Here is a 19,111-nt window from a genome sequence, read left to right on the forward strand (position 1 = left end):
CCTAGAGGGCCATACGTGCCCTGGAGGCTGCAGGCTCCCCACCCCTGGGTTAAGGTCTTCAATTTGAGAACTCTCCCTCTTTCCCCCCTCCCCTCCCCCTCTCTCCCCTCTCTCTCTCTCCCCTCTTCCTCTCTCTCTTCCTCTCTCTCTCTCCTCCCTCTCTCTCCTCCCTCTCTCTCTCTCCTTTCTCTCTTCCTCTCTCTCCTCTCTTCCTCTCTCTCCTCCCTCTCTCTCTCCCCTCTCTCTCTTCCTCTCTTTCCTCTCTTCCTCTCTCTCCCCTCTTCCTCCCTCTCTCTCTCCTCCCTCCCTCTGTCTCCTCTCTTCCTCTCTCTCTCCTCTCCTTCTCTCTCTCTCTGTCTCTCTCTCTCTCTCTCTCTCTCTCTCTCTCTCACACACACACATACACACACACACACACACACCCTCCCTCCCTCCTTCCTTCTCTCTCTCTAATTTCACTTGTTTCCTACCTCAAAAAAGGGAATGAGAGGGATCCTACTCCTCAGGTTCCCAGTGTGCCCAAGAAATTGTGGGACGTCAGAGAACAGAGGGATCACAAACTATCTGGGTTGAAAGGATCCTTTGTGACCCCCCAGTGTACCCCACCTTAATGGAAGAAGGCATGAAGGTCCAAAGAATGAGAGTGACTCACAGCCACAGGGGTGCTGAGTGTGCTGCAGACTTCATGCTAAGGGGAGGGAATGAGCATTTATTAAACACCTACTATGTTCCAGATGCTGTGCTAAGTCCTTTACAGATATTATCTCATTGTAGCATTTGGGAGTGGGCTCAGACACTGTCTGCTCTCAGAGGGACAAAGAATATGAATTGCAAAGAGGAAGCTTTCAGTTTAACATAAGGAACATTCTGGGGACCAAAAACCTCTCTGAAAGTGGAATGGACACAAAGGGGCCCTCCGAACAGGGCTTGAACATCAGAGCTGCTCCAGCCCAAGCCCCTCAGGCATGGAGATGCTCTTTCCTGACTCCCAGTTTCTGTGGGGGCGACTCTCTCCTGAGCAGCCAGTCTCTGAGCACTGTCCATCATCAGGACCTCTAGCAGGTCACAGATAGATGCGGTCCCCAGCTAAGGCCCAGAGGCCCTCACTCAGTCAGTCCTAAAAGACTTTCATAAGCATTAGGACCCCATCTGTCGTGGCTCAGGCCTCTCCTCCAAATAGTTTGAAAGAGTATGGGTCTCTTCAACTGCTATCCCACATAGGCAAGCCCAAGTCACATGTGTCTATCGGTCTCCCTCTGTGTCTCTTTTTCTTTCTGTGGCTCTGTCTCTCCATCTCTGTCACACAGACACACAAACACATAGACACAAAAACATACACATACACACAAACACATACATACACACAAACACACGCATACATACAAACACATACACACACACACACACACACACACACACACACACACACACACACACCCTCTGGCCTCGCTAACATTTAACCATCCCTTTCAAGTATCTTTTGTCCAAATGCCAAGTGTTGCATTTTAGTTAGTGTTGAGAGAGCAAAGGAATTCTGGCTTAATTGTGGATGCAGCTCACTGTACAAGGGCCTCTTCCCCTCTCTGCATCATGAGGGGGTCAGACCCATGAGATCCTTGATCTAGGGCTGGAAAGGGACATGAGAAGTCATCTAGTCCAACCCTGTCATGATGGGAAACTGAGGTTCAGGAGGGAAATGACCTACCCAGGGTGAAGAGGTTAAATATAGGTTATCTATCTCAGAGGCCAGCTGTGAACCTGGGTCCTCTGACTCCCTGGTTCCCTCTAGCAAAGGTTGTTAAGAACCCTGACAGAGACAAATGAGCTGCCCCAGGTAGGTGACAAAGAAGCAGGGTTGCAGTCCCATGTGCCCCCACAGCACATGCTTTATTACTCTCCATTTCTGTCAATATCGAGAACTTCCCTGAGGCAGCTGATTCCTTAAGGCAGAAGCATGTGTTTTCAGTCTAGGAAGTTCTGGGCTGAGGATTTTCTCGACCAGTGCAGCCGGGCACCTTCTCCATAATTTCCAGTCTTAGAGGATTAGGAAGAAAAACACATTAATAGCGGATGGCAGCCTGGCCTGAAATCTCCCACTGGTTCCAGTTCGCGCCAGCTTCTTGGCCTTTGCCCCACGCGGTTTGGGGAAGTTGTTGGTAATGACTGTGGCGGCTCAGCTTTGACATTAGAATGGCCCTTTCTCTTCAATGCATCCCTAACTCTGAAGCTCAGACCATGAGGTCTTTGGGCTCTTTCCCAGGATGGCCCATGGCCTCCTGTCCTCTTCTCTCTCGGCAATGGCTTCAGCAGCTTTCAACTGGCCCAGTTCATTGCCTGGGCTCTCATCCCTCTCTTAGATGGTGAGTACAAGAAAGTCCAGTATGACACAATACAAGTGTAAGGGAATTTCCTGAGGAGTCATCAAGGACAAGGTGCAACATTAGGGGAACACACCAGGAGCCCAAAGCCCTGTGTTGTTTGCATTTCAGAGCCTTGGTTTCCAGCTTCCTAAAATGGAAATACTTGCCTTGCCCACCCCTAATGGGTAGTTAGCTTCATCTAATGGGAAATCACAATAAAGGGAGGGGAAGAAAGATGGGGAGGATGAGGAGGAAAGACTAAGCATCCTGGCTCTGATTTCTGTTGTGGAAGACAGGTCAGGTTTATCCTACCTGCTTCTAAAAGGGGTTAGCTTTGGTCCCACATAAGGGAAGAACTAGCTAATTAAAACTAAACTAAGCCACCTAATCAGATAGTGAGCTCCCCGTCACTGGAGGTGCTCCTCAAGTGGACACTGGATGATAGCTGTCGAGGGGGATCCCTGGTTTCAGGGTGGGGGGACCCATCTAGCTTCCAGAGTGTGTGCTTAGGGGGACGGATGTAAGACAGTTTCTAAGTGCTGAGACCCATTTCCAAGGACCATATAAACAAGTCTCAGTACTTTATAGGTATACCTCATATCCATAGGACATGATGCAGGATGTTATCCACTTTGCAAAGAATTCACCACAGGGTCCCTGTAAGCGGTTAATTACATCTCTCACCCCCCTCACACCCCAGTGGACAATAATTGATGCTATTTTTAAGAATTCAATTTCTGCATGACTTTTTCAGGAATGCATCTGTGCTGTTTCATGGGATCCCTAAGGGCATGCATGACCAGAACAAGGAGCTGGGGCAGTCATGTAACAAGAATGAAGAAGGAAAGAAGACTTCTTGTCAAGATGAGCTGACCAACTAGCCCACACCTCCTCTGGAAAAGAAACCCGGACCAAATAATGATAAAGAAATATAATGAGAAATTACAGTAAGAGACTTCTTCCAATCTCAGAACTGAACAACAAAAAGCAGAAAGCCACTGTGTAGACAGAATCTGGACTGAGAAGTGTAGCCTGCAAGGCCCTGGGTCCAGAGGCAGCAAGAACAGAGAGCTTCCCCAAGAAAACTCCAGGCAGTCAGAGAGCCCCAAGAGTAACCAGCTCCACACACTGGGACAACTCAGCTCCCTAACATTCTCTCCAGAGATAAAAAGAGAACCCTGATGATCCATTACACTGAACCTCAAAGACCTAACCCCAGGAGGTAGAGATCAGTACAGGAACCCAATGCAAGACCACCCCCACCTAACAGCACAGTAATGGGACAGAGTCTGATTGTAGTGCAAAGACCTGACTCAGGGAAGTAGGGCTGAAGAGGTGAGTAAATCAAAGACACTGACCAGCATTACCGTGTTTCCCCGATAATAAGACCTATCCCGAAAATAAGCCCTCCCCTTACTGTGTAAGATTCCTCTAAAATAAGCCCTCCCCCGAAAATAAGCCCTATTGAGATTGCTACTGTAGTGAAGGTGATCCCCTGCACTACATGCTACATTACGGTACCCTCTGTATGCACCGTTACCCCCCCGGGTGAAACGCACGCCACGCTCTGAGCTGCATCCAATCAGAGCCGCAGCAGTGAGCGCGTTATCCTGTTCTTTATTAAATTCATTATTGAATAAAGGTACTTTTTTTGTTCACATTTACCTGTTTATTAAAATTGCTGTCAATGTTCATTAAAATAAGCCCTCCCCTGAAAATAAGCCCTCTGGTGTTTTTCTGCCCCCAAAAAATAATAAGACAGTGTCTTATTATTGGGGAAACATGGTAGAAATTACTATAGATCTCCCAAAAGAAGGAAAGAGCAAGTCTATAGCAACTACAAGAAAATTCAAGGAGAAATGTGATTTTTCACAAATATTAAAAGAACACCTAGAGGAAATGATGCAAGAGATAAAAAAAAAAATAAAAGCATGGAAAAAAGAATTAGAAGGAGAAACAAACAGCTTAGAAGAGTAAGTGGCCAATTTTACCCAAGTTATTAATTTCCTGAAAACTAAACTAGACCAAACAGAAATCAGTGATTTCATGAGACATCAAGAAAAATTAGAACAAAATTAAAAGACTGAAAAAATAGAAGACAATGTGAGATATCTGGTGTCAAAAACAACTGACCTTGAAGACAGGGCAAACAGAAATAATGTAAGAATTATTTGACCCACAGACACTCATGATTAAAAAAAGAAATGCCTGCATAGTCTATTTGCAGAAATCCTAAATGAAAGCTGTTCAGATCTAGTAGAACCAGAAGACACAGTAAAGATAGGAAGACTGCCCTGATCACCTGCTGAAGGGAAGGTGTGTACAAGGAGGAGGGGGGATATGATGAAGGAAGGAGTATGGAGGGAACCAGGTATCAGACGACTCTCATTTATCTGAATGGACAAAAGAGGGGTGAACACATGGGAAGCATCCAACTCAACAAGGGAATAAGAAGCAGGGTGCTGCTAGATGAGGAATACCCACAAGCAAAGCAAAGTGTCTGGTCCTCAAGGGAGAGATTAAAAGAGCAAAAGACAAGAAAAGCAAAGAACTAGAATCTGAAGGGGAATCAAGTGGGGGAATAACTGAACAAAGTGTGGCATATGAATGCAAAGGAGTGTTATTGCAGCTTGGCGTTGTTGTTGCATCATTTTTAGTTGTGCCAGACTCTTCGTGGCCCCATTTGGAGTTTTATGGCAAAGATACTTAAGTGCTTTGCCATTTCCCTTCTCTAGCTCATTTTACAGATGAGGAAACTGAGGCAAGCAGGCTAAAGTGACTTGCCCAGGGTCACACAGCTAGCTAGTGTCTGAGGTCAGATTTGAAGTTATGTCTCCCTGACTCCAGGCCAGGTGCTCTATCCATTGCTGCCTCACTGTACCATAAGAAATAGAGAAAAAAAAATGAGATAATTTTGGAGAATTGTGGGTAATATGAACGAACTAATATAGAGTGAAGTGACCAGAACCCGGACAATGGCAATACCATAAAGAAAAAACAATTTTGAAAGACTTCAGAATTCTGATCAACATAATGGCCAAGCGTGTCTCCAGAGGACTGATGACAGAGGGATGATGGAATGAAGGTGCAAAAAGAGAAACCCATTTTGGACTTGGATGCTTTTGGGCTTTCTTTTGATTGATTTATGTTTATAATTTCAAACATGCACAGAAGGAAGTCTGGAGGGGAACACGGACAAGCAGAATCATTCTGAACGTCAGCTTTCTTTTCAGTGTGTAGTGCACAGGGAAGTTCACAGTGTCAGGTACTTTCTCTTCTTGTGTTCTGCTATTTTCTGATTTTTAGGTTCAGAATATTTTTTTTAATTGGGGGATCAAAACGTGAGCTCATTGATTGGGAGCAGAGCTAAACAAAATGGTGTGAAAATGCCATGAAATAGTATCATCTAGTATGAAGTGAGGAAGAATGGAGGGAAAGGGAGCAGAAGAAGCCACAAAGTGAACTCAAGCAACAAAATGGCAAGAAGCCCAAACAAAGAAGGACAGAACGCTCTGTTGTCCCAGAAGGCGGCTGTTTGCGCCTCCCTTTCTCTGTTATACTGGACCCAACAGATTGGAAACGGGAGGCTCTCAAGCTGTCCTGCTAGTTCACTGGCTCACATTCTTCCAAAGGACCAGCTTGCTGCTCCCTGCCTTCCTTACCGAGGTGACCCAGAGTTGGAAGAACAAGAGAGTGGGAGCTCCTCACTTTAAAGAGAAATCCTAAGGCCTCTGGCTAAGACCTTTAGAAAAGGAGACTGGACGAGAAGGTTTCTGGGGTCCTTTCTAGCCCTAAATCCCATGGTCCTTTGATTTCAAATATGTCTCACTGTTGAAACACCAGCTACATAAAGAAAAGCTGAGATCAATGCTCCCTAGGCTTGAAATCATGCTGCTCTGTCCTCCTTCCTCAGTCCGGAGAGTTTGCCATTTGTCCCTGTGACCAGTGTCAGGCAGGCGGTGAAGGGGCCCCAAAGGCTCACCAGTGCCAAGGAGTGATCTCCCCCACTCCTCCACCTGTGCTCCTCGCCAGGGGCTTTGCCTTTGTTTTTTCCACAAAGTAGCTACTTTGTCAGAAAACCTCAGAGTTGAACACAGAGCATCCCCAGGCGCCCCCCCTCTCCCAGACCACAGACTCACTAGAGCAGCTCTGACCAGGGATCACCATCCATATTGAGGAAACCCAAGCTATCTTCAGTCACATGAAAAAAATAGCTCCAAATCACTAACAGAGACATCACCCTGGAGGTCCATGTCAGAACTGGCAAAGTTGGAAAAAATGAAGAATGACCAATGTTGCAGGGTTCTGTGCCCTGCCTCCTAAACCACCTTCCCTGCTTCTAGCCCAGCCTCTGGAGTCATCACTGCACTTCCCACCCTGGGAAGAGGCCACCAAATCCTTGGCCCTCTCCAATGGCTCCATATCAAAAAACTTGGCATTTTATCAGTGGAAATTACCTTAAAGAAGAGGCCTGAGCACTTGCTTGGCTGCTCCTCCCTGAGGACCATGGGACCTTTACTTTCAACGAATTTGTGGCTGAAACCTTCTCTGAGTGTGGGAGCCCCTCAAAGGAAGGGGCTGTCTGACTTTTCTGTTTGGATCCACAGGTTATAACCCAAAGAAACCAAAGAAAGAAGAAAAGGCCCAATGTATACAAATATAAGATATATGAAAACAGCAGCCACAAAAAACTGAAAACCAAGGGAGTGGCTGTCAAATGCAGAATGGCTAAACAAATGATGTTACATGACTATAATGGAATACTACTGTATTATACAAAGTTATGAAAGATACGGTTTTAGAGAAACCTGGGAAAATCTACAAACTGATGCAGAGTAAAAAAAGAAGAAACAAGAGACCAATTTACACTATGTGAACAACACTGCAAAAAGGAACAATTTTGAGGACTTCAGAAGTCTGATTAAAGCCATGATCAGCCATGGTTCCAGAAGACCAATGCTACACCATCTCCTGACCAACAGGTGACGGACATGCCCAATATGGGAAGTGGCTCGGCATGACTGCCTGCGTACTTGTGAGAAGGATCTAGTTTCCCCTTTTTCCCACGGAGGTCAGGAGGAAGGAGAAAAGGGAAATGCTTGATAATTGGGAAAACTAGCATTTAATTTTTTTAAAAGGAAAAACAGGAAACGAGTGGCTAGGCCAAGGTCATTGGGTCATATAGGCAGCAAATGTGGACAAAGGAAAGGTGAAAGACCCAAAGTAAGACACTCTTTCCTGGAAGATGGCCTCCTAATTGGTATTTTTTCCCCAAATAGTGGTGCCAGGAAAAGTTGACCAATCAGAGGAAGGGACTACAGGAGTGGAGGGATTTTCCAGCATCAGAAGGCAGTCGAGGCAGCAGCACATGTCACACCACTTCTGTCAAGGGCATTATCCTTGGGATCCCTCTCTCCTGTATCCCACACAGCCAAACAGTTGCCAAATTCTACAGTTTCTATCTCAGTCTCTCCCATGTGGCACTGTTCTCTACTCATGAAGCCACCCCCTCATTTCAGGCCTGTTTCACCTGAGTTCTCTTCTGAGTCTGAGATGCCTAGAGGACATTCAGCTTGAGTTGTCCAAGAGGTTACTGAGTGACTAAGCACTAAAGCCCAGGCAGGAGACTGAACCTGGATATTTCCATCTGGGAGGCACTTGCCCAGAAATGATCACTGAACCAGCAGGAGGCAATGAAGTCACCAAGTGAGAGAATGGAGAGAGAGAAAAGAATGTAGCCAGGACCAGGCCTTAGGGGACCCACACAGTGAGAAGGCATAATATGAATGACAAACCAGCCAGAGAAGGAGAAGGAGAAGTGAGACAGGTAGGAAGAGAACCAAGAGAGAGAAGTATCACAAAAACTCAGAGAACAGAACCTGGTATCTAGGAGGAGTGATCAACAGTGTCAAATGCTACAAAGAAGTCAAGAAGGATAAAGACTGGGATGGCCATGTGGCTCAGCAAGTAAGAGCACCAGCTCCAGTGTTGGGATGACCTGGGGATCAAATCTGGGCTCAGATACTCAGCACCACACCCAGAAATAACTGGCCATGTAACCTTGAGCAAGTTACTTAACCCCAATTGCTTAGGGGCGGCCAGGTGGCTCAGCGAGTAAGAGCATTGGCCCCAGTGTCGGGATGACCTGAGGGATCGAATCCAGGCTCAGACACTTAGCACCCACCCAGAAACACCTGGCTGTGTAACCTTGAGCAAGTTACTTAACCCCAATTGCTTTAAAAAAAGAGAGAGAGAAGGATGAAGACTTAGAAAAGATCAGCTTAGCCATTAAGAGATTATGGGTGACTTGGGAAAGAAGCATTTCTGAGTGATGAGGTCGGATGCTGGATTGCAAAGCAGGGAAGACTGAGAGAAGTAAACATAATAAGTGTAGACTGCTCTTTGGCTATGATTCTGGAAATGAATTGGGAAATATGCAAAGACAGTGTCTAAAACTTCCCTATCCTTTGACCCAGAGATTCCAATACTAGGCATATACCTCCAGGAAGTCAGTGGCAAGTCCCCAGATGTGCCCAAATATTCAGAGCAGCACTTTTTGGTGGTAGCAAAAAACTGGAAACAAAGAAGATCAGGAAAGGGCTAAACATACTGTGGGAAGTGAAGGTAAATGAATCTTACTGTGCTCCAAGAAATGGCCAATATGATGGAGACAAAGAAACTTGGGAAGATCTTCAAGAACTGATACAGAATGAAGTAAGCAGAGGCGATCTACACAATGACTGACCACAAAACAATCAAGACTGAATAGTGCACGTGGCTACTATGTATAAGCAATATCACATTGCTCACCTTCTCAAGGGGTGGAGGAGGAGTGGAAGGAAAGAAGAGAATTTCAAACTCACCATTTTTGACAATGAATGTGAAAAAATATTTTAAAATGTGATTGGGAAATATTTAATGAAATTTAAAAAAAAATTTTAAAGAGTGAACGCCACAAAATTACAAAGAACAAGTGTGGCCCCAAAGAAGAGATATGAAAAACAGTGTATGTGTTATCAGCACCCTCATCAATTTTGCTGATTTTCCCTTATTTTTCTAGCACTCTCCACCTGGGAAGGCAGAAGGATACAGGGGGAAATATAGGCAGGATAAAAACAAAAAATACCAATAAAGACAACAAAGAAAAGCTTGGCTAGGAAGGAGCTTGTAGAGTCTCTTTGCCATGGCCACCAGCTAAGTTTCTCCTCCCTCACTCATGCCCAGCTTTCTCTCCTAGAAACAATGCTCTTGAATCCAACATCCTGGGGAGAAAAAGAAGAAAAAAGGAGGAGGAGGTGGAGCCTGAGCCCACTCTACCATAGAGGAGAGCACTCCCACACACAGCTTGAAACAAATAAACAAATCAGTTTGGTTTTCAGCCCTAGCCAAGGACTACAGAGTGTTTGTAGGGAGCTCTATGTGCCTCTCCACACACATCTTCCTCTCACATCCACATAAAAGGCTCCATACGCCCAGGAGTTGCCCAGCCCTTTAGAAGATGCTCTCCTGCTGGACAAGCCCACACATTTAAGCTGTTTTTCCAGTTAATCACTTGCTGTCCTGGCTCACTCAAATTCCCAAATGGCCTTGATCTCATGGATAGCCATGATCTCATGTATATGGGCATTCCTTCCAGGGCTACAGATCAGAGCAGGCCTCTTCATCCTGAGCCCTTCCAGTCTGTGTCCTCCCAGTGTGGTGGGAACTTGCCTCATGACATCCCTGCAGACCAGGTGAGAACCTGGAACTGTGGGCCCACAGTCTAAGGTGGAGGGACAACATGCAAACAAGTATGTACAAATGAGATTTGGACAGGATAAATGGGAGATAATTTTTTTAAAAGAAACAATTAGCATTGAGGTATTGGGAAAGGTTACCTGTAGAAGGTGGGATGTTGGCTGAAAAATGAAGGAAGTAGAGCATTCAAGGCAGCCAGGTCAGTGCAAAAGCCTGGAGACAGGAGATGAAGCAAAGAGGTCAGTGTCACTGGACCACAGAGTACGTGATGGGAGGAAGGGATATAAGAAGACTGCAGAAGTGCTGGAGAGAGGGGCTAGATTATCAAGGGCCTTGAATGACAAGCAAAGGATTTTCTATTTGATCCCAGAGGCCCTAGGGGAGCTACTAGAATTTATAGAGAAGGGGGATGACATCGTCAGATGTGCACCTTAAGAAAATCAATTCTATGGGAGAGTAAAAGCAGTAACTTGCTTGAGCTCCTGCTCCAACCACCTCCAATGTCTATGAAACATGACTCTAGGGGCAGCCAGGTAGCACAGCGAGTAAGAGCACCGGCCCCAGAGTAGGGATGACCTGGGGTCGAATCCAGGCTCTGATACTTAGCACCACACCCAGAAATAACTTGCCCTGTAACTTTGAGCAAGTTACTTAACCCCAATTGCTTTAAAAAAAAAAAAAGAAACATGACTCTAAACAAACTTTATAGCTACAGGAGCCACAAAGTGACAGGGAGAAACAAATCTCCCACTGAAGACAGCCCAGCAGGCTGACAGGAAGGGTCCATCACACAGGGCTCAGGGCAGAGTGCAGTCCCATTTGAGCCACACTGGCCCAGACATGTGGTGGCTCAGACCAGCGGCACAGACTGGCTGGAGCAGACTTCAGGGGAGTGAATCACTGGCAGCTGTGGCAGTTTCTAGACTTCTCAACCCATAAATGCCAAAGAGAAAGTAAAAGGTCAGTGTGGAGCCCTGTTGATCCTGGGTGAGAGAAGAGCGCGGTCTGGCCCCTGTTCCCAGGGTGATGGAGGTGACAGCGCGCTGCTGCTGCTGCTTCTGGCTCCAGGCCTACAGATCATAGGGGGACCAAGTGACTGATCAGAGAGCATTTTCGGGAATCTCTCTGCTGGCGCTAAGGCAGGATTCTCCTGCTTTGCCCTGCTTGGATCTGGGTTGCAGTCTTGGGTGATAGTCCTGGGGTGAGGAGTGCTGGTGTGGCAGAGCTTGTTGAGGCTGTGGAGAGAAAGTCCTCCTCACAGCTCTGACAACAGCTACACAAAACCCCCGAAATTTGGGACACAATACTCTCTACTCTGGAGGCAGAGTTCTATTGTGGCAAAGAGTTCAAAAGTCAAGTATTTGGCTGGCAAGATGAGCAAACAGAGGAAGAGAAATCAGACTATAGGATCATTTTTTGGGGACAAAGAGGATCAAAACATAGGACCAGAAGAAGACAACAAAGTCAAAACTTCTGCATCAAAAGCCTCCAAGAAAAATATGAGCTGGTCACAGGCCATGGAGAAACTCAAGAAGGATTTTGAAAATCTAGTAAGAGAAGTAGAGAAAAATTGGGAAGAGAATGAGAATGACACAAGAAAATCATGAAAAACGAGTCAACAACCTGACTGAAGAAAATAATACCTTAAAAAATAGAAGAATGCCTTAAAAAGCAGAATTGGTCAGATGGAAAAGGAATTTCAAAGGCTCATTGAAGAGAATGATTCCTTCAAAATTAGATTGGAGCAAATGGAAACTAATGACTTTAGAAGAAATCAAAGTACTATAAAACAGATCCAAACGTATGAAAAAAATAGAAGGCAAAGTGAAATATCTCATTGGGAAAACCACTGACCTGGAAAATAGATCCAGGAGAGATAAAAATCCATTATAAGACCTCTGAGGGCAGTAATTTGAGGTGGCTGGTCCTTGGCTTCCCCCATAGCTCCTTGTACAGAACAGACATTCCAACTGTGCTAAATGAATAAATGGAGAAATATCTCGGCCAGAGCTAAGGAAAACAAAGCCCTGAGCTGAAGTGAACACAACTCCAAACAATATTCAGTCAGTATTCAGTCCACAAACACTGTGCTAAGCTCAACACAATACAAGCATAAATAAAGATAGCAATTGCCCAGGTAGGAAGGAGTCCAGGAAACAGAGGCCTGGCACAGAGAAGTGCCTGGTAATGAGTGCTTTGGTAGCAACTCCCTCTCCCAAAATGAAACTCAACCCATTGACAATTCAGGAAACTAGATTTAGAGGGGGGATCCAAGTCCCAAGGGCTTCAGTGATTTGCCATCATCGAAGGTAGGATTTGAATGCCAGTTTTTCTGACTCCCATTTCAACAATCAATTCCCCACTCCATCACCTAACAATAACAATGATGGTGATGATAATGACAAGAGCTAGCATTGATATGGTACTTTCAAGTTTTCCAAGCATTTTATTTTATCCTCACAATAATCCTGGGAGGTAGGTGATATTATTATCCTCGTTTTACAGATAGAAAACTGAGGTAGACAGCAGTTAAATGACTTGGTCAAGGACACACAGCTAGTAAGTGTCTGAGTTTGGATTTGAACTCATGCCTTCTCACCTTCACATCCAGTCCTCTTTACACAGTGGTACCACCTTGTATTGGCACAGAAATCTTCCTCTGTGAATGTAGGGCAGCACCTTGTCAGAAACTTCCCAGTCTTAGAGAACTGCCTGGAGCAGTAAGAATTTGGGATGACTTGCCCAGGGTCTCAGAGCCAGCTTATGTCACAGGGGGTCTTGACCCCAGATCCTTCTGGCTTCGAGGATGGCTCTCTGTCCAGTACACCATGTTGCCTCCCACATGGTGGATACAAGAAAAAAAGTCACTTGGAAGCTAAATGGGCTGTGTGTCATAGGGGTACTACTGACCTAACTATAAGGTTGAAGGGGCAAGATGGCGCCAATGGATCAGAAGCCTTCAATGTCACACTGAGGACTCTGGAATTGCTCCTATAAGAAAGCACTTCAGTAGAAATTCTTAAGCAAGGAGCCCCAGTCAGTTAGTGGCCTAGTTTGCCGTGCTTTCACTGAATTATCTGACCAGACATCTCCAACCAGATATCCAAAACTGACCTCATTATCTTTCCCCCTAACACCACTGACCTCCCTATTACTGTAGAGGGCTCCCAACCTAGGAGGTGTCCTGGACTCCTCACTACCTCTCATTCCCATCCCCCATCCAAGCTGTTGCCAAATCTCTCCTCTAGCAATGCCCCCACCCTGATGCAGGCCCTCATCACCTCACACCTGCACCACTGCTCATGGGGGGGGGGGGGGTCTGCCTACCTCCAGGCTCTCCCCACTCCAATCCACCCTCCACTCAGCTATCAAAGTGATCTCCCTAAAGCTCAGGTCTGACCACGTAACCCCCCCCCCCACTCAATATTGCCTCCAATATTGTGCTCCCCATTGCCTCCAGAATCAAAAACAAAATGCTGTTTGGTATTCAAAACCCTTCACCACCTGCCCCCTCCTACCTTCCCAGTTTTCTTACACTTTACTCTCTGATAAATACTCTTCCATTCAGTGACACTGACCTCCTGGCTGTTCCACCACCAAGACTCTCCATCTCCTGACTGGGCATTTTCACTAGCTGTCACCATCTGTAATGGTAATGTCATTTGAATTGGAAGATCCCTTTGTGTTGGCAAAGGCATCAGGTACTTAGCACTTGGTAATTGATCAAGCCTCTGTTGGGGAAGCAGAAGGTATGAACTCCTATCTCCTGTTGCTGCTGTAATAGGAAGGGGTTGGATGAAACCGGAAGTAGCTAAGGCTGTGTATATAAGAAAAGGCCCAGAGAGGCACAGTCAGAATTTCTTGGAGCTCTGTGGAGGCAGAAGCAGCTTCCAGGAGAAGGCTGAAGAGGAGCCCATGAACCCAGGAGCCCAGGGGGCTAGGAAACCCCTCCCCCCCAGGTGGGAAAAAGTGATTCTGATTTTTGAAAGAGCTTCAGAAGACTGAGGAAGCATGACTGGAATGCAGGGACTTTGTCTGTTTGTGGCTTGGTTGAGCCCTGAATTCCCAGGAGTAGAAATTGTGAAGGACTTGAGATGGACTGGACCCTGTGAACTTCAGTGTGGAGCAGGACCTACCCAAAGAGCTGGACAAGGAACTGGGAGCCGTCTGCCATTGAACCCAGCTGACAATCTGGTGAATCCAGGTAGAATCTGGGACCATGGAAGGGGATCCAAGGAATCTGAGAACCAGCCCCAAGTCAAGATGAAAAGACCTCTCCTTGGGTACTGAGTAATGATGAAATTCTAGTTTACTAGTGACCTAGGGGTGGAGGGTTTGTGTATTTTCTAATGATTGTACTTAGTGATTAATGATACTTAGTAATCAACTGCTGAATAAGTGACTGATTGAGTTAACCTAGTGTGCCCCAAGAGTGGAAGACTTAGACTGTTGTACTTTGAGATGATTGTTCTTTGTTCTAAATATTGTGACCACTTTGGTGAAAACTGTGTGGCCATTTTGATGATAAGCTGTTGTGAATACTATATTGTGATCTGTGATAAGCTGTAATATTGTGAATGTTGTACCTTGATTTTCTGTGAATGTTTTGCTTTGATTTGTTATGAATAAATAGTGTTCACTATACTGTGTGATCAGAATCTTAAAAGCTGTTCACAGTAGCATTCTTCTGGAAAGCTGCTGTGCATGGCATTACACCATCCCCCATGCCTGGAATGCCCTCCCCTCCTCATCTCTGCTTCCCGGCTTCCCAGGTGCCTTCATGGCCCAACTAAAATTCTTCTTTCTACAGGAAACCTTTCCCAATCCCTCTTCATTCAAATGTCTTCCTTCTGGTGACTATTTCCTATTTATATCACATATAGCTTGTTTGTATATAGTTGTTAATATGTTACCTATACCTTTTGACTGTGAACTCCTCTAGGAACAGGGCTATCTTTTGTCTTTCTTTGTACCTCCACCTTTTAGCATCATACCTGGCACATAGTAGGTATTTAATAAGTACTTATTAACTGATTCACCAAACTTAAGGGAGATAGATAGGCGGTACCATATTGGACCAGACCAAGGGGCCACCTAGCCCAGCATTTTGTCCAGCAGTTGCAATCAAGGGACATTTTGTAAGAAAACCTAGGCTTATCATGTGCGAAGATAAGAAACATGCCCCTTACTACCCCTACTTCCTGAAATTCTTTGCCAGATAGCCGTCATACATCCAAGCTTTCTACATACTTCTCCTTCCCATATCTATCTATCCCATCTCTTGGGGGAATGAGAGGCTAAAGGTAAAACTCCCTGACACTCAAAAGAGAACTCCCAGACATTTGGCCTACAAGCTAACCTGAGTCCCAGCAAGCTACTTCTCATCTTACATGATGCATGAGTTCAAAGCTAATCATGTTTCCTCTGAGCCGTGATCATTCAGAATTCAAGTGGCTTTGGCACTGTAGTCTCTCATCATACTAAAAATTCTCCAACCTCTCCTAGGCCCCAGCCATTTAGTCATGTTCTTTGGGAACATCTCCAGCTTTGTGTCTTACTGGAAGAGCATTAACCACCAGAAGCACCTGTGTGGTACCCTCCCCCTCTCCCTAGTTTTGTACCAGGGGAAGATCGTGTTTCCTGCTTTCCCCTCACTGCCTGTATTCTTGGCCTTTGGGGCCCAGCAGGACACTGGGCCAGGAGCTTCAGATAACAGCCTACAACAGCTCCTAAAGCCTGGGTTGCAGCCAAGAACTTAGAGGCAATCATCCTATATAGAGTTTGAAAGTATGTTGTTAGGGAAAAGGTTTTGGATTTGGAGTCACAGGATCTGAGTTTGAATAACCTGTGAGACTTTAGGCAAGTCAATTACTCTCTCTGAGTTTCAGTTTCTTCCTCTGTAAAATGAGGGGGTCTCTTCTAGCTCTAAGCCTATGCTGACTAAATATATGATCCTATTCTATGCAGTAGCTAGCTTGACACCATTCAGCCCATTCATGTCCTCATGAGATTTTCCAGGCATTTCTCCCCCATTTATTTGGCTTTGCTACATACAGATGGTTTCATGAAGAGTATGACCTGTGACATTTCTCATCTCTCTCCACCCAAGAGCCACTGCTGCCACAGCAACTGTTTGCCTTGAAAAATAAAATATGAAAATCTGACCTACGTGTCCAGAACCCAAAAAGGGGTTTACTTCCCTATTTATGAACCCATATCTGTCAGTATATACTATAATTCTATATCCCAGCCCAGCCAGCAGAGGATGCCCTAGAGCACTAGAACTCCATAGGAGCCATTTGATTGGAAATGACTCAGTTTGGACACTCACTAAAGAAGACTCAAAACATTGCTTTCAAGATATACAGAAGTTAACCTAAGCTAAAGTCACTTTTAAAACTGCCTGAGTTTTCCTGAAAGCTTCAAAGATTCAAAGAAAATAGGGAAGATGAAGTTGAAATCAGTCTGGATAACAAGATCTTCTCTCCAACCCCGACTGGGGCACTCTGGCTTACTCAGGAGAAAGATAAGATACTAGTGTGCTTGTGTCTACAGCCCAAATGCAATAAGAAAAACAGTATAGTTTCAGGACTAATAGGAAGGTAGAGGTTTAAAACTTAGGCAGATGGTATGAAAGGCTCTAGAATAGGTGCCTCAAAACCCATCAGTCCTTGCCTCCTTCCCCCAAGAACAAAAGTCCCAGAGATCCAGATGGTCTGTTAATCAATAGTCATAAACATGGGACTATCTATATATTGAATGTAAAAAGGATACTGAATTCCTTTACCTTTCCATTAGGGTTCAATTGCAAAGTATTTCTACTGGGGGGAGAGAGGGGAAGGTTGAAGAGATGAGGAGAAAGTTATTTAAAGGAGCCAAAATCTCTGTTAATTATCATTTTGCTACAGAGTGTAGTTTCAAGCTTAGGAAGCTCACTTTGCCTATTTCTTCTTTGGTCAGCCCTTCCATAGGTCTGGAACCTGCTAAACAAAGCAAGAAAACCCTCAAAGCAACTTTACAATCTAGACTAGAGAAAGTTTCAGTCTTAAAGCTTCAGCATTATTCACTTATCCTCCATAGTAATGCCCAACTCGACAGCCAATGAATGCATGCCCACCTTCACCCTTGACAGTAAGGTACTGAGTTCTTATATTTCAGAGAGAATGCCAGGGTCACCCTTGGCCTTCAAGCACCTGATTGACCCCACTTGCCCTCTTCTACCCAAGCGATAAAAACATATGACTGTTCTGTGATCAAGTCAGAAGTCTGTTTCAGAGCATTTATTACATTTTACAAACAATTCAAACTCAACAGAATGGCCCTCAATATACCCTCAAAGAGTTAACTATGAGAGAGGAGAAAAAAGTAAGCTTAAAAGTTGACCGATTCAAACCAAACCACCAGAAAGTTCATATACACATAATACAGTCTCTTGTTAGGCTGCCTCTGGCTCCTCTGGGGAGATCTCATTTCTTTAGCATGTGGCTACTGGACACTCCCCCCCCCCCCATTCCTCAGCCCCCATGGACAGAGGCAACATGCAACAAGGTGGAAGGGGAGTGTTTCCCCAGACTTTTTAAATAGCTTAGAGGTAGTAAGCCCTTCCCAAGGAATGACCCAGCTGGTATGGATCTCAAATTGCAGGTAAAAACCAAATCATCTCACATGGTCTGACATGGAGTTGGTTAAAAAGTTACTTCCCTGGGGCACACAGCACTCACTTGAGCTGTTGGCAGCTGGCTTCCACTGGCAGCCTTGGAGCTGCTAAGAGCTTGTAGTTACCCTGAGGCATGAAGCTGACCAGTCCCTCCAAGGGGCCTGCCTCCACTCCCTGCTTCGTTCAATGATTTTGCCATTGCTTGGTGATGGGCTTAATGAGTTTGCCAGTTACTTTGTAACTGACTTAGTTACTTTGCCAGGTACTCTAACTAAAACAGTGAATTTCTTTCCCAGGTCCTCTGTGACTGTCTTAGCGAGTTACTTTGTCAGTTACTTTGTGACCAACTTTGCCAGTTACTTCGTGACCAACTTTGCCAGTTACTTTGTGACTGACTTAGTGAGTTACAAACTGAATGACTTTTGCCCGTTAGTGACTTTGTTACACGCCCGATTGCTGTGGCAGAGTGTGACAGATCAGTAGGACAGGGAAGCAGGTGTACCCTCCTTGGGCCGTCCAGCAGGAGGGGTGACTCACCTGCTGCGGGTCCGCGGGGCCGGGGAGAAGCGGCGTGTCCCTGGACTCGGGTTCGGGCGGTGGCAGCAGCTGCTGCTGCTGGAGTTGAGGTGGCAGCTGCCCGCGTTGGCGACGGCGGCGGGAGGCCAAGGCGTCCCGGGAGGCATCAACGGTAGTATCGAGGGGTCCGGGGGGCGGCCCGGCGGGGGCGGGGGCGCGGCGGGCCTCGGCTGCTAGCTCTCGCCGCAGCTCGGAGCGCAGCTCCAGGTAGCAGCAGAGCGTCAGCAGGTGGAGGGCCAGCGACAGCGCGAAGAAAGCCAGAAAGAGGCGGCAGCTGCTCCCGGCGCCCGCCGAAGCCGGGCCCCCGCGACAGCCGCAGCCCTGCTGGCTGGCCCGGCGGCGGCCCGGCCCGGAGATTGGCTCGGGGTCCCGGCGCGCCGCTGCCGCCTCCTGGGCCAAACCCATGGCCTCCGGGGGGCTTCCCGCACTCTCTGGCACCCACGCACGCACGCACGCCCGGCCGGCCGCCCGGGAGGCCCGTGGGCCCCGCGCCGCCGCCGCCGCCGCCGCCGCCGAGTCTGCTGCTTGGGCCGGCACTCTCGGAAGGAGCCCTGTCAGGCGTGTCTACTGAACGGCCATGGGCCGGGGGCTCAGGGCACCCGCGCCCGCGGCACCTCGGACGCACACACGCACCGCCGGACCGCCGGACGGACGGACGGACGGACAGACGGACGAGGCGGCGGCGGCGGTTGGGCGGGCCGGAGTGGGGAGCAGCCGCGTGTGCGGCCCCACTCCGCGGGCGGGGGGGCGGGCGGAGGGAGGCGGGGGCGTGGTCTGGCCC

At 46.7% G+C, this 19,111-nt stretch overlaps 1 protein-coding gene across 1 annotated transcript in view; it reads right to left on the reverse strand.

Annotated features, from left to right (window-relative positions):
* The window catches only part of EDA (ectodysplasin A), a 163,792-nt gene extending 145,057 nt beyond the window's left edge, over nucleotides 1-18,735 (reverse strand). Inside the window, exon 1 of the mRNA XM_069062475.1 lies at nucleotides 18,292-18,735. Within this exon, the coding sequence (XP_068918576.1) occupies nucleotides 18,292-18,735 (444 nt within the window). The remainder of the gene's footprint in view (nucleotides 1-18,291) is intronic.
* Between the last annotated feature and the right edge of the window lie 376 nt (nucleotides 18,736-19,111).

The sequence above is a fragment of the Petaurus breviceps genome, unplaced genomic scaffold (genome assembly GCF_028583685.1).
Source record: "Petaurus breviceps papuanus isolate PSGF00001 unplaced genomic scaffold, PetGlider_PUasm1.0 90451, whole genome shotgun sequence".
In the NCBI taxonomy this organism is placed as follows: Eukaryota; Metazoa; Chordata; class Mammalia; order Diprotodontia; family Petauridae; genus Petaurus; species Petaurus breviceps.